Source organism: Microtus oregoni, unplaced genomic scaffold, assembly GCF_018167655.1.
Source record: "Microtus oregoni isolate MIOR12 unplaced genomic scaffold, Mior012 000079F_ref0000094, whole genome shotgun sequence".
Lineage (NCBI taxonomy): Eukaryota > Metazoa > Chordata > Mammalia > Rodentia > Cricetidae > Microtus > Microtus oregoni.
The window spans coordinates 3,021,352-3,048,203 of NW_024544537.1; the positions used below are offsets into that span (position 1 = coordinate 3,021,352).

A 26,852-nucleotide genomic window follows, 5' to 3' on the forward strand; every position below is an offset into this window, starting at 1 on the left:
ATTCTTGCATCTTTCATTCAAAAGATTTCCATATTTTGAAATGATACCTCATCACAATTTCTACTTTTTTGCATCAATTTACTCACTTTATAAATATTGATGCTTGTTACTCAATTTCATATGGGCAAACAACAACAAAAAAAAAAAAAACGGATAGCCAAAACAATTCTGTCCAAAAAAAGGAACTAGGGGAGGCAGTATAATCCCCGACTTCATACTTTACTACAGAGCTATAGCACTGAAAATGGCCAGGTATTGGCTTACAAACAGACGGGACTACAAAGGGAACTGAATTGAAGACCTGAATATCAATCCACACACCTACAAACACATAATTTTTGACAAAGAAGTAAAAGATATAAAATGAAAAACAGAAAGCATATTCAACAAATGGTCTTAGCATAACTGGATATCAACATGTAGAATAATGAAAATAGATCTATCGCCATGCACAAAACTCAAGTCGAAATGGATCAGAGATCTCAACATAAAACCAACCACACTGAACCTCACAGAAGGGAAACTGGGAAGCACACTTGAACGCATTGGCACAGGAAACCCCTTCCTAAATAGAATCCCAGTAGTACAGACATTGAGAGAAATAATTAATAAATATGACCTCCTGAAACTGAGAAGCTTCTGTAAAGCAAAGGACATTGTCAACCAGACACAATGACAGCCTACAGAGTGGGAAAACATCTTCACCAACCCCACATCAGACAGAAGGCTGATCTCCAAATATACAAAGAACTCAAGAAATTGGTCATCAAAAGAACAAGTAATCCAATAAAAAAAATCGGGGTACAGATCTAAACAGAGAAATCTCAACAGAGGAATCTAAAATGGCTGAAAGACACTTAAGAAATGCTCAACATCCAAAGTCATCAGAGAAGTGTGAATCAAAACAACTCTGAGATTCCATCTTATATCTGTAAGAATTACCAAGATCAAAAAATCACTGATGACAACTTATGCTGGAGAGAATATGGGGTAAAGGCTTTCATCATTTATATTGTCTACAAATATTGGATATATTTAAAAAATATAAGAAATACATATTATACGATTTGTTATACCTTTTGTGAATTTTAAAACACTGATAATTAAATACTCCTTTAGGTACCTAAATGAACTATTTATGATAACTATTTTAAGAATATCATTTAAAGTACTATTTGTGTGCAAATAAGGCTTGAATTGATAATTACTTCTGTAGGTTTGGTTTCTTCCCCATGTCACTTAGAGTTTATAAGTTCCTGTTTACTTATTCATCAGTCATGATTGTATTTACTTTTTATTGAGAATCTAATGTACCAAATATAACCCCAAAAAGATAGGCACTGAATTATTCCTCCAAATTTTGTTGAAGCATTATACTCTACATTTAGCTTAAGATCTGTCACGACTTGTCAAGACCTCATTTAAAGTAGAGATTAATTTAAAATGAATCTACATGGGTTGACTCTAAATCACTTTTACTTATGTCCTTAAAAATGGTATTCTGCAAAAAAGATCATGCGTGTGCACAGAGAACAAAGACCATATAAAGACACAAGAATATGGCAGTCTCCTGAAAATCAGACTTATAAGACATTCCAAATATATTTGATCTTAGACTTCTTGCATACTGAGCAATAAAAAATGCATTAACTGTATTAAAATAACCCCTGAGATATTTTCTATTATGGATTCTTCTCAAACTAACATCAAAATTATATGATATATAGTGATTTTCTTCACAAGAAATATACAGCTAAATCATTTAAACTCTTTTTTTTTTGATCAAATAGTACAGACAGGAAGATTAATTTTTTTAAATAACAACTGCCTAAGTATTGAAACAGTCTGTAGAGGAAAATGGCATATATTGCTTAAGTGTTTCTCCAATGTCCAATAAGTGTAAGAATCCTTTAAGGTTTTAGAAATAATGCATGTAACAGGGTTTCTAGATAAATTTTGTAAACATTTAACATAAATGCAAAAGCAGTGAATAACAACATCTCAGGAAATGAGAAAAAAAAGTTATATTTGTATTCTCATTTAAACTTAGCCATGGTAAGATTAAAGGTTAGTTCCCTTACCCTAACACATTTTCATGGACTAATTCATAACTTTGTTGTTAGTTATGTTCAAATTCACATTTGGGAAGACTTTTTCCTCCTCATTCCATTCACATCTTCTACTGTACTCCGTATCAAGAACATATGTTGTCTGTATCCCTTTGTTTAACTGAGTTGCTTTTTCAAAGCACATGTGAAAACTGGCCAACAAAAGAAGATTTGGGTAAGTGAAAGTGACAGGAATTTGACAAGCCTGGCAGGTAAAACTTAAGCCCAACAATCCTTGAATTTAAGAATGTCTGTGACGGAATGAGAATGCTAAATCGTGAAGAATGTGTTTGGCACTAAGAAATAAAGTGATGCCAGGAATATGCCTACTAAGAAGACATATGCCATAGACCACACAATGGAGCCGTCACAAAAGAATGGGCTTCATAAAAGAGGGAGGCAGTAAGCAGCCTGCCTCTTTTTATTTCCTTCAATACTCGATAATACACACCCAGGTAAATGAATTGTTTGTGTAACAGGCCTTCTCAAAACTAACTTTTTTTTTTCTTGAGTTCCAATTTTCACTTTTTAAGTAACCAAGTCCATCTGGTTCTTTCATGAATGTGTTCATTCAATAGAACATTCAACATAAAAGATATATATGGGGGACCTCTGAGTGCCAGCCTCAGTGTCCCCTCAGGGTCCAGAAGAAGACTTTTTTTTTTTTTTTTGGTTTTTCGAGACAGGTTTTGGAGCCTGTCCTGGAACTAGCTCTTGTAGACCAGGCTGGTCTCGAACTCACAGAGATCCGCCTGCCTCTGCCTCCCGAGTGCTGGGATTAAAGGCATGCGCCACCACCACCCGGCCCCAGAAGAACACTTAAAGCAAGCGCTGGACTTAGATCTGAGGGTGAAATGAATTCTCCAAGTTTCTTTATTCTCCCCCTGCTGCTTTTTTTATATGTTTTGTAAAGTTTCCAGTTTACACACACATATAAAACAAAGGAAATTCTCTGAACTCTGACATCTCTTTATCTTTGAAGGTCCCAATGAGATCTATAAGAAAGACTCCTTTCCTGACTTCGTGTCCTGACAAATTGAAGACAGTTGCAGGGAGGTGGCTTTTAATGTATCTCGGGAAACAGAGCAGAGATTAGACTGTGGGAACCAAGGGTACTGACTTTGTGACTAAATTTCCCCATGGAGGTCCCTCAGAGTGTGGAGGATGACCCAGTATACCAGTACATGGGAAATAATTGTGCCCAACAATCCATACTCTGCTGAATCTTGCACCAAGGAAGCAAAAGACCCACTGTGAGAATGAGCCAATATGCAAAAGGAGGTAGGCTCAGCACCTTGCTAACTGGGTTCGTCTCCATCAGAATACATTCATTTAAGTGGGTCAGCCTTCTGCCTCATCACCTGACATCTCACTGCAGAATTCCTGTGGACCACAGCAGATATAGCTTCAAATTTGTGCTAATCTATAGTTATAGAGAGGTTGAATCTTGAGACTTTCACATTTTTGAGTTTTCCATATTGCATTTTTAGCAAAAGTTTGACTACATTTAACTACATATTTTATCTAACTCACTTAACAAGACTTTTAAGCATAATATTATAAACCAGTCTAAGACATGTTTGACATTGTAACTGAACATTGGTTTGATCACATAGAAAATTAGAAAATACTTACATTTTTAGATAAAGACTGTCTAGTACTTTTTTGTACTTATGTCCTTTTTTGTGGTACTTTTTTAAAGAAATAAATATAACTGTCTGATGTGTTGATGAAATTTTGCCTCAGTGACTGGACTGAAAATGTAATGACAGAAGCATGCTCTTTGTTTACCATTCCATTAAGTTCTACATATTATTTTCTTTATGAGTTTTAAGAAATATCAATGAGTAGATGCAGAAAGGCCATTTGCTCATTCTTGTTGCTGTTATTGCTTGCATGGTGTTAGTTAATGTTATTTGGCAGCATAGCAATCGATTCTGTAGTTTCCAGCTCCCTCATGTCTAGTCAACATTGAGACTAGAAAGTAAAGAACATTCTATCATGTAACCTTCTTTGCAACATCCATCAAATTCCCAGTGATTTTTCACAGGAAGACATTTTACTGCTCCTTATGACTGGGAACTATAAAGTAGACAGATTCCCTACCTTTCCGGTTAATATCTCAGAGATGAATATCATCCGTGTTACTGAAAACCTTGATTATTGTCTTACAAATCTTTCTTCTTTACTAAGTTGATGGAGGAAGGTCATTGGTTAATAAATAAAGAAAATGCTTGGCCCTGATAGGTAGAAAATTAGGTAGGCAGAGTAAACAGAACAGAATGCTGGGAGGAAGAGGAAGGAGCTCAGAGGCCATGCTCCCCTCTCCCAGGCAGATGCGATGAAGCAAGCTGCCAGGTCAGACATGTTGAATCTTTCCTGGTAAGTGCACCTTGTGGTGCTACATAGATTATTAGAAATGGGTTAAGAGGCTGAAACTAATGGTTCAGGCAGTGTTTAAAAGAATACAATTTGTGTGTTGTTATTTCAGGGTATAAGCTAGCCAAGCGGCCAGGAGCCGGGCTGTGGGAAGAGGCCCGCAGCTCCCACAACACTAAATAACTATTTTACCAGTAATTTGAGGTAAATCTGAAGGACTCAAGAAGGAAATGATTTAGCAAAAAATGGCAATCTTACCAAAAGTGATCTACAAATTCAATGCAATCCTATCAAAATCCCAACAAAGTTCTTCACAGACCTCAAAAGAACAATACTCAACTTCATAAGGAAAACAACAATAAACCCAGGATAGGTCAAACAATCCTGTACAATAAAGGGACATCTGAAGGCATCACCTTCCCTGAGACCATCTTTGACTTTAAGCTCTACTGTAGAGCTAGAGTAATAAAAACAGCTTGGTATTGGCATAAAACAGACAAAAGGATCAATGGAATTGGATCAAATACCCTGACATAAGCCCACATACCTATGAACACTTTATTTTTGACAAAAATTCCAAAAATATGCAGTGGAAAAAAGAAAGTGTCTTCAACAAATGGTGCTGGTATAACTGGATGTCAGTACATAGAAGATGCAAATAAATCAGTATCTATTGCTCTGCGCAAAACTCAAGTCCAAGTGGCTCAAAGAACTCAACATAAATCCAGTTACACTGAAGCAGATAGGAGAGAAAGTGGGAAATAGCCTTGAACGCATTAGCACAGGAGACTAATTCTTGAATATAATGCCAGTAGCACAGATACTGAAAACAACAATTATTAAATGGGACCTCCTGAAACTGAAAAGCTTCTGTATTGCAAATGACACTGTCAATAAGACAAAATGGCAGTCTACAGAGTGGGAAAAGATTTCACTAACCCCATATTTGACAGAGGACTGATATCCAAAATATATAAATAAATCAAGAAACTACACATCGAAATACCAAATAATTCTATTAAAAATGGAGTACAGACTTAAACAGATAATTCTTAACAGAGGAATCTTGAATGTCTGAATGCACTTAAAGAAATGTTCAACACCCTTAATTATCAAGAAAATGCAAATCAAAATGACTCTGAGATATCATCTTACACCTGTCAGAATGGCCAATATATATAAAAAAATGCTAATAGCCTATGTTAGAGAGGATGTGGAGTAAAAGGAACACTCTTCTACTACTGGTGGGAGTGCAAACTTTTACAACCACTTTGGAAATAAGTATGGCAATTTCTCAGAAAATCATAAATCAATCTACCTCAAGACCCAGTGATACCACTCTTGGGTCTATGCCCAAAGGATGTTCAAACACCATAAGGACACTTGCTCAACTATGTTCATAGCAGCATTATTCGTAATAGCCAGAACCTGGAAACAACTGAGATGCCGCTCAACCAAAGAATGAAAACCTGATATGTCTACACAATATAATATTACTTAGTGGAAAAAATAATGACCTCATAAAATTGCAGGTAAAAGGATGGAACTAAAAAAAAATCATCCTGAGTGACATAATACGACCCAGAAAGACAAGTATGGTAAGGATGGGACAAGTATGGGAGGGAAGAACATGAGCTCACTCTTTGGAACCTATTCCCTGTAGTGGAATGCCTTGTTCAGTCTTGATGCTGGTGGGAGGGTCTTCGTTCTGCTTCAAGTTGATTTGCCATATTTCGTTGGTTCCCATGAGAGGCCTAACCCCATAAGAATGGTGACAGAAAAGTGGATGTGGGGGTGAGAAGGGAGGTGGGGAGAGGGAACTCAAAGAGAGGAGAGAAGGAGTATTATGGTTGGTATGTAAGATAAATAAAAAAATGACAAAAAGACATACATTATTCAAATAGTAGTAGACAAGGCTTTTTCTGGAGTGAATAATGTCCACATTAGACTGTTATGTGATGAATAAACAACAAGCACTTTGAAAAAGAAGGCGGAGAAGAGGCTGGAGAGATGGCTCAGTTGTTAAAAGCACTGGCTGCTCTTCCAGTGGTCCTGAGTTCAATTCCTAGCAACCACATAGTGGCTCACAACCATCTGTAATGGAATCTGGTGTTCCCTCTGGCCTGCAGGGGTACATGAAGGTAGAATGCTGAATACAAAATAAATAAATAAATATTTTAATAAAGAGGCTGGGCAATGGTGGTGCATGCCTTTAATCCCAGCACTCAGGAGGCAGAGGCAGGTAGAAGTCTGTGAGTTTGAGAGCAGCCTGGTCTATAAGAGCTAGCTAGTTCCAGGACAGGCACAGAAGCTATACAGACAAACTTTGAGTTGAAAAACTAAAAAACAAAGAAATATAGAGAAGAAGCAAGTGATTTATGGTGGTGGTTCTCAACCTTCCTAATGACGCTGATGTTTAACACAGTTCATTGTGTTGTGGTCACCACCCCCAACCATATAATTTTGTTGCTATGTCATGATTGTAATTTTGCTACTGTTATGAATCATGATGTAAATATCCGACATGCAGGGTATTATATATGTGAGTCCAGTGAAAGGATCATCCAACCCCCAAATGAAATGCACCGCATATCTTGAGCATCACTGTTTTATGTGCCATTCTTCCCTATCAACTTCAGAAAATAGATTGTGTGTCCTTCTATATTTGTTGCTATTATTGAATAATGAATAAAGTAGCTTTGGCCAATGCCTTAGAGAGTAAAATCAGATGGGAAATTCCAACAGGGAGAGAGAGGGGGGGGTGGAGAAAGAGAGAGAGGAGGTGGAGTCAAATAAATGCCATGTATCTGCTGAAGTAGAAGGAGGTCTTCGGAACTTTTCGGTAAGCTATAGTCTTGTGGCGATACTCAGATTAATATAAATAGGTTAATTTAAGTTATAAGAGCTAGGTAGAAATACACCTAAACTATTGGACAATGTTGTCATTAATATAATTTCTGTGTGATTATTTGGGTCTGGGCAGTTGGGAAATGAATAAGCAGTCTCGGTCTACAATTAATAATACAGAAAAAAATTGAAAGTACCAATGTGAGCAACCCTAATCTTCAATTATAGATAGTATAAGAATTGCTGTGCTTGCCCAATTCAGAAAAACCTGTTGGGGATTCAATCATGGCATGAACTCTGTCTTTTTATTGCGTCCCTAGTAAAAAAGCAGGCAACAGGATCTGTCCTGGTAATCTCAAATCCATCTTATTTCTAAGTTCAGACAGGGCTGCATATATGAAAGTACTCTGAGATTTGTGATGAATTATTGAGATGAGAGTGATTGGTAAGGATTTGCAGTTCAAATGACAGAAAATCAGCCTTCTACCAAATGCGAAAATTCTGAAATGCTACAAAATAGTAATTGAAGGCATATCAAACGTGTCTGTGGGAAATGAAATTATAATTTTTTCATATTTTATTTGGTGTCCATAAAATATAAACTTCACAAAAGAGCTGAAATACCTTTTGCTTTTCCATTTAAAACAGGTCTGTGCTTCAATATGTATTCTATTTGAAAGAATTATAAACAGCAGATAACTCCTGCACTTCATTTTAAATATTGTCATTGAAATAGTCTGCATCCTATAGGAAATTACTCATTTTTTATCTTTTAAAATCTCAAATTCATGATCTTCCTGTCTCAGTGTCTCAATACTGAGATTATAAATGTATGCTACCACTTATGAAAAATCACAAATTTCTATATATGTACAAAGTAAAATGAATTAAATAAGAGTGAGAGAATGGAAGATTGATGAAGATAAGATAAATTTAAAGTTCATGGTAAAAAAAAAACGAGATTTTTGATTTCTCTTAAGGTCAACATGAAGGTAAATAAATAGGCCAAGAACTACTAAATCAACTGCAATTGCCAGGCTAGAAATTTCGCCCTTTACTTTATTTATCAATATCATATATTAAATAACAGATAATTATAAAGTATTTTTTGGGCCAAATTTAACATTAAATGACTATTCTGTCGTTTTGGTAGACTGCTAAAAATATATAATATGGAAACTGCTTAATCTTAAATGTAAATAAAAAGCCTGGAAAATGTTACTATAACAGAAAATTAAAATAAAATAGAAACTGTATGCCTACTACTATAGAAAACCTTTTCTTTGGCACTTTACCACTTGTACATTGCAACTACAAGGCAAATACTCAACCTTACATCGCCAGTTACTTAAATAAAATTAGCATGTTTCAGGAAAAACATTACTTTATGTCTCAGGTTAGTATTATTATTGCTGTGGTGAAACACCATGAACAAAGTAACTTGGAGAGGAAATGGATTATTTGGCTTACTATTCTACATAACTGTTCATCATTGAAGGAATTCAGGACAGGCACCCAAGCAGAACAGAAAGCTAGAAGCATGAGTTGATTCAGAATACATGAAGGAGTGCTGCTATTATTGGCTAGCTCCTCGAGGTTTGCTCAGCCTGCTTTCTTTTAGAATCCAGGGCATTCCCCACAAATGGCTGGGCCCTCCCACATCAATCACTAATTAAGAAAATTCCCCACAGGCTTTTCTAAAACCTGATCATATAGAAGCACTTTCTTGATTGAGGTTTTTCTCCTCTCAGATGATTAGATTGTGTCCAGTTGACATAAAAGTAGAAAGCGCATCTTTATGATTAGGAGAAATTATTAATCATATATTAATAAACTATACTAGCCTATGAAATATTTGTATACCTCAGCCACATTTAAGTTGTGTCATCAAACAAGTTATTTCTATCACAAAATATACAAATGTATTCTGCTACATTAATACAATAATTTCCACGAACAATTTTGTAAATAAAATATCTTAGAATACTAAAGATCAGAAACACCTAAAACAAACCTACAGATTAGCAACCTTACTTGTGACTCCTAAAAGGAGGACTCACTATTTAATAAGGCAAGTAAAACTGATAACATGAATAACAATTGCAAGGAGAGAAATAGAACGGGCACCACTTACAAACAGCCTACTTACATATATACAATTTCTATACATGACCAAAAGTAATAAGCAAACTCATCATAATCTCTCAATGCAAATCCTACAAACAAAACTTAATTTTATTCCTTCAAATCAGAAAAAGCAAACTGAAAGTGAAATATTTCAAGCATACTACCTACAACAACAAAAATAGCACAATCTTCAGATAACATCTTTTAAAATTACAAGATATTCTAACTTGGGAATTTATAAAAATATTAAAAAGAAATAAAAATTCTAAACATATGAAATTTATTCTATATTTATGAACTGAAAGATGACCAATGGAATCGTATAGAAGACCCGAATTTTAACCCACAAACCAATGATCACTTTATTTTCGATAAAGGAGCTAAAAGTATACAATGGAAGAAAGAAAGCATCTTCAACAAATGGTGCTGGCACAACTGGATGTCAACATGTAGAAAAATGAAAATAGACCCATATCTATCACCATGCACAAAACTCAAGTCCAAATGGATTAAAGACCTCAATATCAGTCCGAACACACTGGACCTGATAGAAGAGAAAGTGGGAAATACCCTACAACAGATGGGCATAGGAGATCGCTTCCTATGTATAACCCCAGAAGCACAGACATTAAGGGCAACATTGAATAAATGGGACCTACTTAAACTGAGAAGCTTCTGTAAAGCAAAGGACACTGTCACTAAGACACAAAGGCAACCTACTGACTGGGAGAAGATCTTCACCAACCCCGCAACAGACAAAGGTCTGATCTCCAAAATATATAGAGAACTCAAGAAACTAGACTTTAAAATGCTAATTAACCCAATTAAAAAATGGGGCACTGAACTGAACAGAGAATTCTTAATAGAAGAAGTTCAAATGGCCAAAAGACATTTAAGGTCATGCTCAACCTCCTTAGCGATCAGGAAAAAGCAAATCAAAACAACTTTGAGATATCATCTTACACCTGTCAGAATGGCTAAAAGCAAAAACTCCAATGATAGCCTTTGCTGGAGAGGTTGTGGAGGAAAGGGTACCCTTATCCATTGCTGGTGGGAATGCAATCTTGTGCAACCACTTTGGAAATCAGTGTTTTGGTTTCTCAGGAAATTCGGGATCAACCTACCTCTGGACCCAGCAATACCACTCTTGGGAATATACCCAAAAGATGCCCTTTTATATGACAAGAGCATTTGTTCAACTATGTTCATAGCAGCATTATTTGTAATAGCCAGAACCTGGAAACAACCTAGATGCCCTTCAATGGAAGAATGGATGAAGAAAGTGTGGAATATATACACATTAGAGTACTATGCTGGGGTAAAAAAAAAAGACTTCGCGAATTTTGCATGCAAATGGATGGAAACACTATCCTGAGTAAGGGAACCCAGACCCAAAAAGATGAACATGGGATGTACTCACTCATAATTGGTTTCTAGCCATAAATAAGGGTCACGGAGTCTACAATTGGTGAACCTAAAGAAGCTAAATATGAAGGTGAACCCAAGGAAAAACATATAATTATCCTCTTGGCTAAGGGAAGTAGACAAAATGGCCGGGGAGAAAATTGGGATCTTGGGGGTGGGGTGGGATTGGGGTAAGGGGAGATGGGGAGAGAAAAGGGAGAAGGGGAGGATGGGGGGAACTTGGGGAGAAAGGATGATTGGGATAAAGGAAGGTTGGATAGGGGAGCACAGAAGCACAATTCTTAGTTAAGGGAGCCACCTTAGGGTTGGCAAGAGACTTGAACCTAGAGTCGCTCCCAGGAGCCCAAGGCGATGTCCCCAGTTAGTTCCTTGGGCAGCTGAGGATAGGGAACCTGAAATGACCCTATCCTATAGCAATACTAACGAATATCTTGCATATCACCATAGAACCGTCATCTGGCGATAGATGGAGATAGAGACAGAGACTCACACTGGAGCACTGGACTGAGCTCCCAAGGTCCCAATGAGGAGCAGAAGGAGGGAGAACATGAGCAAGGAAGTCAGGACCACGAGGGGTGCACCCACCCACTGAGACAGTGGAGCTGATCTATTGGGAGCTCACCAAGGCCAGCTGGACTGTGACTGAAAAAGCATGGGATAAAACTGGACTCTCTGAACATGGCGAACAATGAGGGCTGATGAGAAGCCAAAGACAATGGCACAGGGTTGTGATCCTACTCAACGTTCTGGCTTTGTGGGAGCCTAGCCAGTTTGGATGTTCACCTTCCTAGATATGGACGGAGGGGGGAGGACCTTGGACTTACCACAGGGCAGGGAACCCGGACTGCTCTTTGGACTGGAGAGGGAGAGGGAGAGGAGTGGGGGGAGGGGGGGATGGGTGGGAGGAGGGGGAGGGAAATGGGAGGCTGGGAGGAGGGGAAACTTTTTTTTTCCTTTTCTCAATAAAAAATAAAATAAAATATTCTTTACAAATTCCCTTGCAATTTTCATATAAACAGTTTGTACTGCAACATCATTTTAAACATCATTTATAAAGCTTGCTTTCAAATTTATTTTGAAATCCAACAGATCCAAATAATATATAAATTGAAAGAAAACAGTACAAATAGCAATTATAATCAACAAAGAATTGATTCCCAGTATATTTATTTAAAATACCTACAATGAATGACTAAAATAAAATAGATCATTCAATAGAAAAACAGATATCACTCAAAGGGAGTCACTTAAATACCCAATAAACAACTGAAATGGGACTTAAACTCATTACCTGTCAAATTATATGAATGAAAAACAAGATATATTACTACACATTTAAGCTATCCAAAATAAAATGTGTTTACAACTGAATAAGGCTTCACTTAAATATTTAAATATAAAGCAATTAAATTTAATCTCTACTTCCTCATATACACCAATCATACTCCAAGTGCCCCAAACAGCTATAAATAGACAGTGGTTTCCACTATGAGGCATGTACTGGTGTAGGAGAGGAAAATTTGTAAATGTTTTTAAACACTATCAATAGAGTATAGGTGGTATGCTTGTGTGTTGTATTGTGTATTATTTTCTATATTTTTATCTATAGATCTAAATATCACATAAGCATTAATGATTTGTCAATAAAATATGTGGCAGTGTTAAATGGGTTTTTACTTTATGCTGATGGGCAACTCAGAACTGTGAAAAATTGCAAAATTTTCTTAAGGTCAAATAGCAATTTTATTCTATGAAATTGTGAGATTATGTCCAGATGGCAGTATTACACACATCTGGGTACCAACCTTAGCTCTCTCATTTACAAGCTATATGTTCTTAAACTTAACTTTGTTATATACTGATTTTTCTCATATTTTCACCAGACTTACATTTCCTACAAAGCCTATCTAGCATTATTTCAACACAATAAGCACACAAAAGTGATAGTAATTATAATTACTGTTTTATGGACAATTCAGTTTATGTATTTCTGGTTTCATTCTTTAAATAATCTTTTAGTATTCAAAGTCCATTTTATTTTAAAAATAAAAATAAAATGAAACATCAATATTTTTCATCCATATTATCACAAATAACATTTATTGCTTAATTATATAGGGCTTAAAATTTTAGAGAATTATCTCTCTCTTATGCTCACAGATAAGCACTAGGGAAACCAGGAATGTTAAAGACAGAGGTTTGCCCTTCAAAGAAAGAGATGTAAAACCATCTTTCACTCATAAGACTTAAAATGGATGTGCAGATAGTTGATCTTCATGCACTATCTCTTGGGCCAGGGTCACACCTGGCTGCCCCAGACTCTTATGCTTGTCCCAGGCTCTTCCTCCCTATTACTTTATATTAAGAATTGCTTTTGAGTCAATAGAACACATCTTTATGGGAGATGTCACATGTTACACGTAATTTACAAATTGATCACAGGTGGTTAATAAATAACCTGGTAACCACTACACTATCTATATGGGCAGGCCACGCCTCCCAGCCTCCCAAACACATACACAAGTGTGTGTGTGTATGTGTGTGTGTGTGAGTGTGTGTGCATGTGTATGTGTGTGTGACTAAGTCAGTGTGATGTATATGTGTATATATATGCAAATATACATAACTCTCTGGTATAATAATAATAAATTTTAAATATATCAAATGCAGAAAGAAAAGTACTAAATGTTGTCACTCATGTAAATTATAAAATTTTAGAATCATGTACTTCACTCATTAGCCATGGTAGAATCAGGAATAACATAGTCTTTCTAAATAAATATGTTTAGGATACTTTTTCTCCCAAATATTCATTTTCATTTATTTTATTTCTTTTAAACATTTATTATTTTCTGATTTGTAATGCATTTCTTCTGCGAGCTTCACAATGTCCACATATTTAATTTGTTAAAATGATAATTAACAATTAAAACAAGTAAAAAAAGATGTCATTAAGTTTCTGGAATTTTTTCTTTTGTACGTCTACATTATCTCTGTCAATTCTGGTAGTCATAATTGTAAGAATGCTTGGAAATTCAATGTACAACTTCTTTACATATTGTCATTACTTTCATAGTTTTTCCTTTTTCACATCATATTCTAAAAATTGTAGTTTTTAATCTAAAGTTATCTGTAGAATGACAAAAATTATGCTTCTACTTGATGAAGTTGGACTAAATTACTCTGTTTTTTTTATCTGCTTTGTTTTGTTTTTAGCAGAAGACACACTGGAGGGCATACTCCGAAAAGAACCTCTTTTAAAACAATTAAACATACAATATTCCTGTTTGAACTCAATATTTTCAATAAACAGCTTGCTAATTCCTAGACCTCCTTTCCAGTAAAAGAATATCCTGGTAATAACTAACAATAATTTAAGAAAATGAGCCAGGCACAGAAAAAATGTTCTGCATGTTGTCACTCACATTGGAAAGTATAAAGTTGGCTTATAACCTCACAGAGTAGATCCCTGGTCAACAGGAGATAAGGAGAATAAAGCAAGAGGAAAAAGCCAAGTTGGATAACAAATAAAAATTGGGAGGAATAAAAATATCAATATTCTACCATAGTACAGAAGATATCTATGGCCCTCAAAACATTGTTACATACAGTAAGTTACTGAAATGTAGGAGTTTAAAATTTCCCAATAGAAAGAGATGACAAATTTTTAATGAGTGGAAAATATTTATTGACTTATTTTGTCTTTATATATTACACACACACACACACACACACACACATGTTACCATAATTCAAACATAGGAAATAAAATATTCATATTGCCATTATTTAATAGACTTGAAACATTTTACAAAGTGATGTTTAACTCCACTTCATTACAATTAACTTTTTCCTCTTGTACATTAGTCTAGAGTACCTAAAACTGAAATAAGATTATGCGATATGGAGCCAAAATGGTAAAGGAGGAAGGGGACTTCATCATTATTCTGGAAGACAGTGGACAACAGTTACTTAACAGAAAAGGCAATCACAGTCAACTATTTGTTTCTGCAAGTAAAACATATATAAGACATGCATATCTGTTTTGATAGCTATCTTGGGCTAATGAAATATAAAGAGAAAATAATAAAAGCAAATTTCTTTCTTTCGTTATTCATGCATATGTTTTTGTGTATCTGTGTGAGTGTGTATGCATGTACAGAGGCCTAAAAAGGTATGGGATTTTCTTGCTTTTTACTCTTACTTGTGGTAGAGTTTTTCCCTCTAAATGAGGCTCCCACTTGCTGGACTAGAGGCCGCAAGACCAAGTGATTCTCCTGTCTCTTGTACCCTCATGGAGCTGAGTTACAGCCATGCTTTATGTGGGTGCTGGGATCAAAACTCACATATACATAACGAGGAACAATCAGTTTTAAACTCTGGATCATTGCTCCCGCATCAGAATACAGATTCCTAAACTACTACATTAAAACTTAGCCTCGGCACTCCCAATTTTTCTTATATGAAATGTAACCTAGTCTTCATTTATGAGTTCTATGGCCTGTTTTCAAGCTGCTTCTGTCCCAAAAGCATCACTTTAAATAATTCCATCATGAGGTTACTTTTTTTTAAGTCACTGAATCCAATGTGTTTCTAGTGTCTGGAAATATTCTTTGTCTTATAAAATGTTCTGTTGCAGTTTTTAACCTGTCAACAGTCAGAAGGAATTCTGCTCTACAGTGTTTAAAATCTTTGCTGGTATGGGAAAGGTTGAGTATTGGATTTTTGCCTTCTAACAATTAGTCACTTTCACATCAGAAGTGTGGAGTTCTTTCAAATTCGGTATCTTATTGTGTCGGCACTATATATGTGTGCAATACAAAATTCGCCCTATATTTCATGATACATTGCCATAGACTATAACATAAGCATTTTCAGATCTCAGCAATTTTAGTAGAATGTAAGTAACTAGCATAGGTTGAAGTAGATCTTAGCAATTTTATTATAATGTAAGTAACTAGCATTTTACTTTGTGATAAAATATTAAATCTGTTAGAAATTTATTATTCCTTTGTCACTTAATAACAGAAAATGAGATAGAGTTGTTACATATTGGCAGTCTAAAGCAGTAACCAATGACATGACATTTCTCTGGAATGAAAAAAATAATTCAGCCAACAGACAAGAAAACAAAGATAAGTCTTTAAGAAATTGTGTTATATAGCACTGGACTGAGCTCCCAAGGTCCCAATGAGGAGCAGAAGGAGGGAGAACATGAGCAAAGAAGTCGGGACCACGAGGCGTGCACCCACCCACTGAGACAGTGGAGCTGATCTACTGGGAGCTCACCAAGGCCAGCTGGACTGTGACCAAAAAAGCATGGGATAAAACCGGACTCTCTGAACATGGCGAACAATGAGGGCTGATGACACGCCAAGGACAATGGCACGGGGTTTTGATCCTACTTAATGTGCTGGCTTTGTGGAAGCCTAGCCAGTTTGGATGTTCACCTTCCTAGATATGGACGGAGGGGGGAGGACCTAGGACTTACCACAGGGCAGGGAACCTGGACTGCTCTGTGGACTGGAGAGTGAGGGGGAGAGGAGTGGGGGGAGGGGTAGAAGGGTGGGAGGAGGGGGAGAAGGGTGGGAGGAGGGGGAGGGAAATGGGAGGCTGGGAGGAGGTGGAAACTTGTTTTTTGTTTATGTTTTTTTTCCTCTTTTCTTAATAAAAAAAATTATTAAAAAAAAAAAAAGAAATTGTGTTATATGTTAGGTTGGAGATATACTTAAGAACTACTTTAGGCTCATAAAGTCATTTAAACTTGTAATGGAGGGACCCTTTGAGATATTAGACTTGTGGCTCCTATCTGTCACAAAGGAAGCACGGGCCTTTTTTGGGTCTAATGAACCTTATAGGCAGCAAACTAGGGAGGTAGCTTCCTAAATAAAGTGCTTCCCATGCAAGTAAGAGCACCAGAGTTTGGTCCCCAGTCAGCCATGCAAAAAGGAAGGAGCTGTGATGCACACCTGTAATCCAAGTATTCAGGACTGGGGGATAGAGACAGGAGGATCATTGGGATCTGCTAACCAGTAAGTTTGGCAAAATTTAGTGGGATCAAAGTTGAGAGAGAAAGCCTATCTCAAAAATTGAGATTGAGAGTGGTTGACGAGGTTTACCCATATTCCATCTTTAGCTCATATATATATCTACATATCATCAGGCATGCTTATATAAAACAGACTTTAAAATATTCACATTATCATTTTTATCTACCCATATTCCATCTCTGGCTCATATATATACCTGCATATCATCAGGCATGCTTATATAAAACAGACTTTAAAATATTCTCATTATCGTTTTTGTCTGTTCTTTTTAATGTTTATTTTTATTTTATGTGTATGTATATGTGATTGAGTGTATTTCTTCTTTCTCTGCACCATGTGTTTGCAGGAGACCACCTAGACAAGAAGAGGTGATAGAATCTGTTTACCTACATACAGATAGTTGTGAGTTGCCATGTGTGGATGCTGGGCCTCTGCAAAGCATCAACTGGACTAACGTCTGAGTCTTCTCTCCATCCCTGTGGTTTGGTTTTGGGGGGTGAAATTTCCCATTTAAGCAAAGCTGATTATTGTACAGCTGAGGTTGGCCTCTGACTTCCAATTCTCATGACTCTACCACGGAAGTGCTAGAATTACAGGCCTTTGCTGCCCTACTTTATACTTTTACTGGAGCACAATACCTTAAAGTGGGTAAGAAAGGGGGGTTGAATGGCCGAAACCCAACTATCTTCTATCATTTGCAGGAGAACAAAGACTGTGAGCTTAAAGGAATGAATACAACAAAGTACTCACTTTTTAATAATTTAGTAAATTTCACATTAATTTTTGCCCACACTCAGACTCGAAGGATACATAAACAGTATTGTCTGGCTAGTTCTCTAATGCATACATTTCAAGTATAATAAAAACTAATTAGATCTGAATTTGTGGATTTCCTCAAAGGCAAGAAAAATGCTGTGAGCAAGCAGCGAAGTTAATGAAATGGAGAATACACAAATGGAATGATTTGAATTTGAATGATTAATAGATTACTTTACCTATGTTACATGAATCAAACTCTGAAATTTTCTAAATTCATTTTCAAGTAGGAATTAAATGCTGAAAAGGATTTATTCAGTTCAAGAAAAATCTGACCTTGAGTTGTTCTTCCAAAGCAGCCGTTGCATGATCGCCGCTAGATTCATCAACCACTACCACCATGTGAGTTAGAGAGTTGACCCTGACTTGTTCCTGTTCTAGATCTTCTTGAAGCACCTGAAAGAAAGTAATCCAAATTGAATATTTAAAAAATTTCTTCCCAAGTGCATGTGAGTTATTTCTCCCATATATGGGGTATTGGGATCACTCAGTAAATTAGACTGAGTTCAAACCAATTTTCTGTTATTTTCCTCGGTAATTCTATTTTCTGTTTTATTTGAACTCCAAAGTATGATGGCAGGTCGCAGTGTGAGGGGTCCAGTTAGAGCGCACTTCTCACACACTCTCCACCTTTTCAAGGACTTTGTTTTAATTATCTGTATTTACAGCACCCTAGGTATTTACTTTAATAAAATTTCCAAGTCCATAGAAAGAAAGTAATCACTCTTGACCCAATAGTCGGAAGGTTCTTTTAAATATGTTCACCTTCATTGAAAAATATTTTATTTTCACAATGATTCTCTGTGCTTAGTGAACCTGACCTTCACTGCCTACTATCACATCATAGTATTCTTGCAAAGGCTGTCAAATTCAGTATTCATTTTCATAGCATCTCACATCCCACGATTATCTTCTATCTGAAGAGGTATTTCCTTACTAGTTTTCTCTACTTCAAATATTGTCTTACTCATTTCTGTCAATTTCTTACTACATGTCTCAAGAAATAAAGATTTACAAAAATTTGGCCATAACATCATCCTTACCTGGAGCTGCAGCCCCCCAAATTCTCAATATAGTACACTATTATGTGGATTTGTTCTAATTGGTATTCAAAACTTCCAGATAACAAGTTTCTCAAAGTGTTTTGTTATGTAATAGAAAAACGGTAAGATAGTTTGGGGGTATGGTCTTTTATTTTCTGACAATCCTACTGCATGTACGTAGAAAACAATAATGTTTGGGACCTATCAGACTACTTCTTAGTTATTAAAATGTTATAAAAGGGTATAGAGAAACTTGTTAGGATGGATGATTTTAAATGCATAAACACGTTAATAATAGGACTTTTATTCATCAAGCCTCAATATTGGAGATTGCTGTGAGATCACTTTTAATTCATTCTAAATTTTCATGCTGTTTTTTTCAAGTGAAAAAATTTATGATGAAATGCCTATGTTCCTGTTTTGTGTGTGATATGTATACTGCTCATAATGGATTTGACATTCTAAAGCTTATACTGGTTAATAAAACTCTTTCTGCTAAGAGACTGAAATGGAAACATTAGCATTCAAAGTTGTCCTTGAAAGTGATGTCAAGTATCCCTCCTCCCCACCCACTTCTTTCTTTGAGTTACATAAGCTAAGACTTTCAGCTTGTCAGAGAGGAAGAAATAGAATAATTAAGACAATACTATTATAATATGGCTTCTAGAACTTTAGAAAATGATTTTTCCTATATTTCCTCATGAAATTACATATATGTGTAATATATTATATATAATTATATACATATATATATAATCATGTAATCAAAAGTAATGGTATACTCAGAAATAATGTCAGTCTGAATACTGTTTTACACATAAATTACAATCACTGCTTCAATACTATAGTAAAGGAATACATAGAAATCATTGTTTGATTTATGAAATACTTACTTCCACAGAGAAAATCTTTATAAAGTACATGGGATGAATATACTACTGATTTTTCTAGTATTAAACTGATTTCTTATTGTGTATTTGTTCTAAAATTAGATATTTGGATTTTTTGTCATTTTTATAAATAATGCACATTTTATTCTTTTGAAAGAAATCTTAATACAAGGTATTACTGAAACCAATGGTGATCTGATAAATTTAAAGTGAAAGTACCATTGAAATGACCAGAGCGATTTGAAGAAACATGTGAGAGACTCTCCATACTGGCTTGCTGAGCACATGGCACTAGATTAGGCTCCATGTATGACTTAATCTTATGTCTGATAACTTTTTTTCTCTTCTGTGACTTTTTAATATTATAATATCTCTGGCTTAAATTGCTAATGTTAAGCAAACTTTTCTGAGCAAATTCAGTAATTGCAAAATAGAAAACCTTGTAAAATTCCTTGTTCTGAAAGTTCAACACCCAAAATTATTAAGAATGATTATCACAGTATTAATGCTTTCCAATATTATTTATTCCCAATAAAGAAGATGTTATAAAACATCTGATGTCTGGGGTCTACTTTTGAAAGTTATTTTTTGTAATAGTAAAATGTTAAATACAAACTGTATGATTGCCATCTTACTTACGCTAGCAGGTAAAATAAAATGCTTGCTTGGTTTCCTGTGTGATATCGTGTATTTTTAAGACTACCAACTTTCATTTAAAATATTTTAATTAAAATTTCAGTTAAATATTGACTTGTTATGGAATTGAATTTCTCATAATTATATTTATACAACAGAAGATTAGTGTTGTTGTGTCATTAAGCCTGAAATATGAGCCAATTTATTTCCAAATACAAATATGTCCCCAGAGGAACACATTGAAGCTTGAGTATTCAAAGCTTCTCATGGAATTATAAAAGTATTATTTGTTATCAAAAGTTTATAATTTACATGTATATGGGCTGGCTATTTTATGATCCATTTGTTGCTTTTATTTTTATTCAAGTGATGCTTTTGTCAGAATTGCCAGGTTAATAATCTGTCATGCTCCTAATTAAATCTCTATACCATTATTAGATACAAATGTCAGTGATATTTGTTCTCTAATGTCAAATAGCAATCTTTTCTTACTTGTGACAAGAGAAAAGGGCAACAGTGAAATACATTAAAAACTTTTAGATTTGATAAACTGAAGTTTTGTTATACCTCTTGGGCTAATTCTCTTTTTTTTTCTTAATAATGCTCTAATCAAATGGCTTTACCAAATTTTAACCTCTCAGTACTGGATGTCAATATCATGATTAAAATACGATTTTTCTGTACTTCCTTCAAATGTCACCAATGAGGAAACATTTTTGTTCTCACCAGACTAAACAGCTTGGGAACAATCATTAGGAAAAACAACTTTAGTGTTATTAATTCTCAATTTGGATATGAGACCATGTTTAAGTAATTAACACAAGGAAGTATATAATGTTAGAGAAGCTTTGACCTTGCACTTAGATGTAAAGATCAACCCATATTAGAAACTAAAACAAGGTGTTATGTTCTGCTTGTTAAAGAATTTTGCACTGGTTCCTTTGGTCATAACACAAATTCAGTGTTCCTGGATTCAGCCATGCAGTGGCTACCATTGTGTGCACTTCCTTTCAATCCTCCTACTATAGTCATTAGAGAATTGGCAGCATTCCCAGAAAGTAGACACAAATACAAACACATATACCCACTAAAAAAACAACGTATATAATGTCTTCTGAACAGATTCTAAGAATAGGAGCTTCGTACCTCCAAACCATTAAGATATGGTTAATTATAAATATTATTTTTAAAAAGTTTATAGAATTTTAACTGAATAAATATGCAAAGAAGACAACACTATTGAATTCATCCTATTTACCAAACATATTAATTGCAAATAATCTTACAAGCCCAGATAATTGCTAGGAACAGAGATTAGGCTCACACTTAGGTAAGTATTTTTTATTATATAAACCACATAATAAAATGTCCATAATGTTTATGATTAATTAACTAATATAACATTCTGAACCCATATTTACTTAAAATTCAAATCATAGCATTTCATGGTTTCACTGAAAATGATGAAGAAATGGGCCATTTATTTTTGTTCTTCTTTCTCTTCTAGCCACTACTAATTCCCCGTTTTCATAAACTATACGCTGGACTAGCTTCCCTATCCCTAGGTACCCTGAGTTAAATGATCTGGTAATGATTTCCAATTTTAGTTTCAGTCAAATATTCACTTTGCTAAGCCTGACTGCCCAAAGTATTGTCCATCTCCCTGTGTGGATCTATTTAGGGCACATAAATTGTTGTACATTTGCTGAATATTTTAAATAAGCTTCCCTAGCAGGTCCTTCTAGAAAAGCCTGAATTTGGTTCTCATTTCTTTACCTGGGGCTTAATACTTTTATATCAAACTCCATTATTTTTACCTTTTGGCTACGAGGGAATGTTTTTGTTTCTGCCAAACCTTGGGGGGCTACCAAGTTGGAGAAGACGTCTAAAGGACAACTTCAGTGTGCAAATTTGAAAGACCACAGAAACACCAATTTTCAATAGCTCAAAGTAAATTCTATTATTAAGAAAAACCATTTTAATAATAGAATTACTCTACTTATGCATATTTTAGATTGTCGTGGAAGATAGCACAGTATGGAGAACATTAACCAAAAGCTGTCAACGATTCTGTGTCAGAAGTTAGAGTTCCTTTGTTTGATCCCTGTAGCCCTTGCTAAACTAAGCCTCAACTTTCTAATTAGTGATAAAAGATATATGACTACCTAGTGTGGTTCTGAGACAGACTCGGGTATGATTAAGTAAATATTAACAGCTATTTACCTCTGAACCCTCATAATTAGGCATGTTTGGAAGAAAGCTATTAAACCAAGCCACAGGAACCTGACTCCCCAAATCTCTCTCCTTTAACCCACTATGCTTTCCATTGTCCAATAAATGTGCTCCTAGAAAAATTGTGTTATGACAGTCTGAAGTCACAGCAAAGCTTAGGGTCTGAAGAAATATATGATTGATCAAAATCCTTAAACATTTAAAATCATTTCCTTTTAGTATTTGTGTGTACACATGCCTTGGTGTGAGGTTAGGGGTGTTTGGGGGGGGTGTGTGTACACATGTGAATTGGTGTGAGTATAGATGCATGTGTGTTTAGGTCAGGTACACACAGAGGCCAAAAGAGGGTGTAGATGATACCCTGGAGCCAGAGTTCTAGGCCTTTGAGAGTCACTTGACTTTTGTGCTGAAATATGAACTCTGATCTTTGTGTGATAGACAGGTAAGAGCTCTTATCTGCTACCCATACTGCAGCCTCCTAAAATCATCATTAAGTTTGCCCATGGTTTATACAGGAGTAATAGAAGTCCTAGACTCATAATTGGATAAAGAATAATGTATAAGTAACTATGAGTGCTCAGCTGTGGATGACTCATCTCTTTCTACCAGCCATCATCCAAGGCCCAGGGAACATCTTGCAAAAGGGTGGGAGTACAGAAGGAATGTAACAGCCAGCAGGTGGGAAGGAGAGTTATGAAATACTGACAAGGTACATATGCTGCACACAGAAACCCACAGATACTATGGTTACTTGCACAAGACCTGAACAAGCCAGTCAAAACTTCTGTATAGATAGAGGAGGCACCCTTGAGATCCAACTGTTGATGGAGGAACCACTGATAATTAATGGCCGCTGAGGAATGTGACCACTGCTAGGTCGAACGTGTCCCAATTGATGACCCCAATCACATGGGACAAGCACTAGTTAAACTCAAGGGGTTATTTATAAGAAAAACAGGGAGAAGAGACATGAAGTTGGGAAGGAGATGTAGTGGTGGAAAAACTATAAGGATTTGAAAGGAGGTAGTGATTGATGGTTATGATCAGAGTGCATCATACAAATGAGTGAATTTTTAATAAATAAATAAAATATAATTTAAAATAAAAAATACAATTTTAAGTTAACAGATGTAATGATTTCTTGCTGAAAAATTATCACCAAAAGGTATTTCATAAAAAAATCATAATCACTGAACAGAATCCCTTAATTTTCTTGCCATTCCCTCTGCCGCTATAATCAATTAATACATGCATTCATATATACTGTATAAAATTAATCTTAGTTAAATCAATCTATTTCTTATTCCCCTTCTCAGACAGTAATACAATTAACATTATGATCCTATTTCCTCCTTTGCTGTTACTTTGCATGTCTCTTTAGGTCTAATTTACAGAAAAAGCTACAGTGTGAATAGAAATATATTTCTGCCTTAAAATTTTGATTCTGAACATTCCATAAATAGCTATCACTAGCATGATTTTCCATTGCAGTTCCCTAAGTTTGCAGGTATCTACATATCCAGTCTCTATCATTAACATCTAAAATTTAACACAACTGCTAGAGCACTGGTCTTTAAACTATAGGTTCACAGATGGAATCATGATTTAATGAAACCCCAGAACAGAGGGAAAGCTTTTTTGTTTGAATGCAGAAAGATGAAGGTTAACAACAGGAGTCTTTGTAAATGTGTCATTCAGAAACATATTTGAAGCATGGGCAGGGATATCTCTTTAGTTTATGAATTCAAACAGCCTGTAAGGAAAAAAGAAACCTGGAACCTACCAGCTGCTGGAGATGTTTCTTTGAACAATCCCTCAATAAAGATTTGTTTATATGTCAACCCCCCCCCTAGCATAAGTTTACTACCGGAGTTAAATGAGATAATACATCAGAATTAGCCAGCACAGTGTTTAGTGATGCTAGGAGGGGATACAAAATGTCTATTTTATTATTGAATATGTACAAATAAGCATCCTATTAATAGGCCAAACACAATGGAAAGAGTATAATTACTTAATCCTGATATCCTTGTTCGAACCTTTAATTACTAAATGTTCTCAGTGTGCTGAAATTATAGAACACATGATTAAAATATGAATCAATAATTATATAATCCATACTAGAAAGATTCTATGACAGTTGTTAGGAGAGCATAAACTGGAATACATAAAAACATGCATATTATTATTATTGCTACACTAATCATAGACATTATATAGACTACAGCTGTCCTCGAAATCTACTACTTAAAATGGTGATAGAAAGCTTAGTCTTATAAACATGCAATTATGTAGAATGCATGAAAGTGATAATGTTTCTTTTACTTTAAGTCATGCATATTTATGTGACGACCATATTTCTAAGAAAAATGATTCTACAGTAAATATTGATGAAGGTATTTGCATAAGAAAATCAAACTGGGATGGGGACAAAGAATAAAACCAAAGGCAAGAAACAAGATACAAATCCATGTAAGTCACTTTATAGAAATGTTTCTTACTCATCTTTATGAGTTTTTCGTTGAAGATACACATTATTTTATTGCCTATTTCAGTTGTGAATTTTTTGCCCCTGTCAGGAAGGTATCAATTATGAGGACAGTTTATGTAATGAAATACTTAGAATTACTGAAACATGTGTTTTGATCAAACATTCCCTGAGCAATTTTTTCTTAAGCAGTCCACTAGGCATTGCAGAAACACAGATGAGCTTTGGTTCCCTGGTTATATCACATTTTTGTCCTGAGTGTATGATTTATCTTTACTTACATAGGCATCACACTTTCATTAAGCATTTACAGGGGCAAAGGATAGGAATTCCAGTGGGACTTCACAACACTAAGAACATATAATTTAAATCATCCTTAGGTTGCGAGAAAGCTTGCTGAGCACTAGAAGCAATATTTGATTGTAAGACATTCTTAAGGCTTATCTGACTTACTCATCCTTCTCCCAAATACTCTCTCTCTCTCTCTCTCTCTCTCTCTCTCTCTCTCTCTCTCTCTCTCTCTCTCTCTCTCTCTCTGTGTGTGTGTGTGTGTGTGTATCTTGCATACTTTCTTATTTCCAACTCTGGTCTTCCAATTGCCTAGTATCAAAATCTGTTATTTAAAGCTCTTTTCTCATTCTCTAATTCTAGGCCTGTTTGGCTCAGCTGTTGAGCTCCAAAATGTTTCTTACACCCCGTTCATAGATTTTTCAGGCTGTGCATCCTTGCTAAAATAGACTTGTAAGATGTAGTTTTGCCTCCCACTTTCCTGTGATATCATTTCCTCTTACCAGACAAAATGAAGGGTTTTTTCCTAAATTGTTAATCATTTTACTTTAATTTCAGAGCCAGAATATTTCCGTATGAGCAATAGAAAAACTGAACCTGTCTGGGTGTCATGTATAATTCTCCACACATTCCTGAAACAGGAATCTTCTAGCTCTGCTGATGTAGAACTTTAACACATGATCCAGATCCAACATGTGTTACCCTTCCCAACCTCATTTCCTTTATTCAAAAAGCTCACCTACTTCATTCTGCCTCATGTATGGTTCCTTGTTTTCTGTCTCTATTTGGTCATACTGGACTGTGAGATGCTTGAGAAGGATTTCAGAGACAGTTGGTCTCTGTATTCCTCACTGCACTGAGAAGCTTTAATGAGTGTTTGTTCAGAGCTATTGGGATGCAGTGGAATGAAATGAAAGGTCTGTTCCTTTGGCAGGATTACACCAAACCTTCTCTGTTACATGAATGTCTAGATCATTTTTAAAGGTCATCAGAGAAGGATATTTCACAATCTTGGCAACCCAAATGTTTGAAATTAACTTCAAGTAAAGGATAGGTGACTGACCTTCTAATAGGTTATTTGGTTTGTATTAATTAGCATTTAGCACAGAACATCCACTGGAGTCTGAGAACAGCATAGTGTGCATTACTTTTAAAGGTTCATATTTTAATGACCTGTGAGAACAATTGTTGAGGCTGGCAATGAAGCAATGTTCAAATATCTAGGTCTGGAAAGATTTGGTAACCTAGCTGAGTAAATGAGACTCCATGTCAGCCTGACTGCTGTGGGATACAATTCTTTAGTGATAATTTTTCCTTTTGATGGAAATTCCCTTCAAAGAGGAAATTCCTCTCCAATTAATGTAATCTCCAACACACAGAACACACTTCCTCCTCAACAGTATCCCTAAAAATTTAAGATAAAATTCCTTATTAGTTTGACTAAAACACTCCACTTCTCTGACAGTATGCTCTCTTCAAAGGAACTTCTGGAAAGATTGAATAGGAAGGTTTTTTGTTTTGTT

At 35.4% G+C, this 26,852-nt stretch overlaps 1 protein-coding gene across 1 annotated transcript in view; it reads right to left on the bottom strand.

Annotated features, from left to right (window-relative positions):
• Dmd (dystrophin) overlaps nt 1–26,852 on the bottom strand; it is a 1,759,261-nt gene that overhangs the window by 1,428,845 nt on the left and 303,564 nt on the right. The window contains exon 9 of the mRNA XM_041642825.1: nt 18,029–18,148. Within this exon, the coding sequence (XP_041498759.1) occupies nt 18,029–18,148 (120 nt within the window). The remainder of the gene's footprint in view (nt 1–18,028; nt 18,149–26,852) is intronic.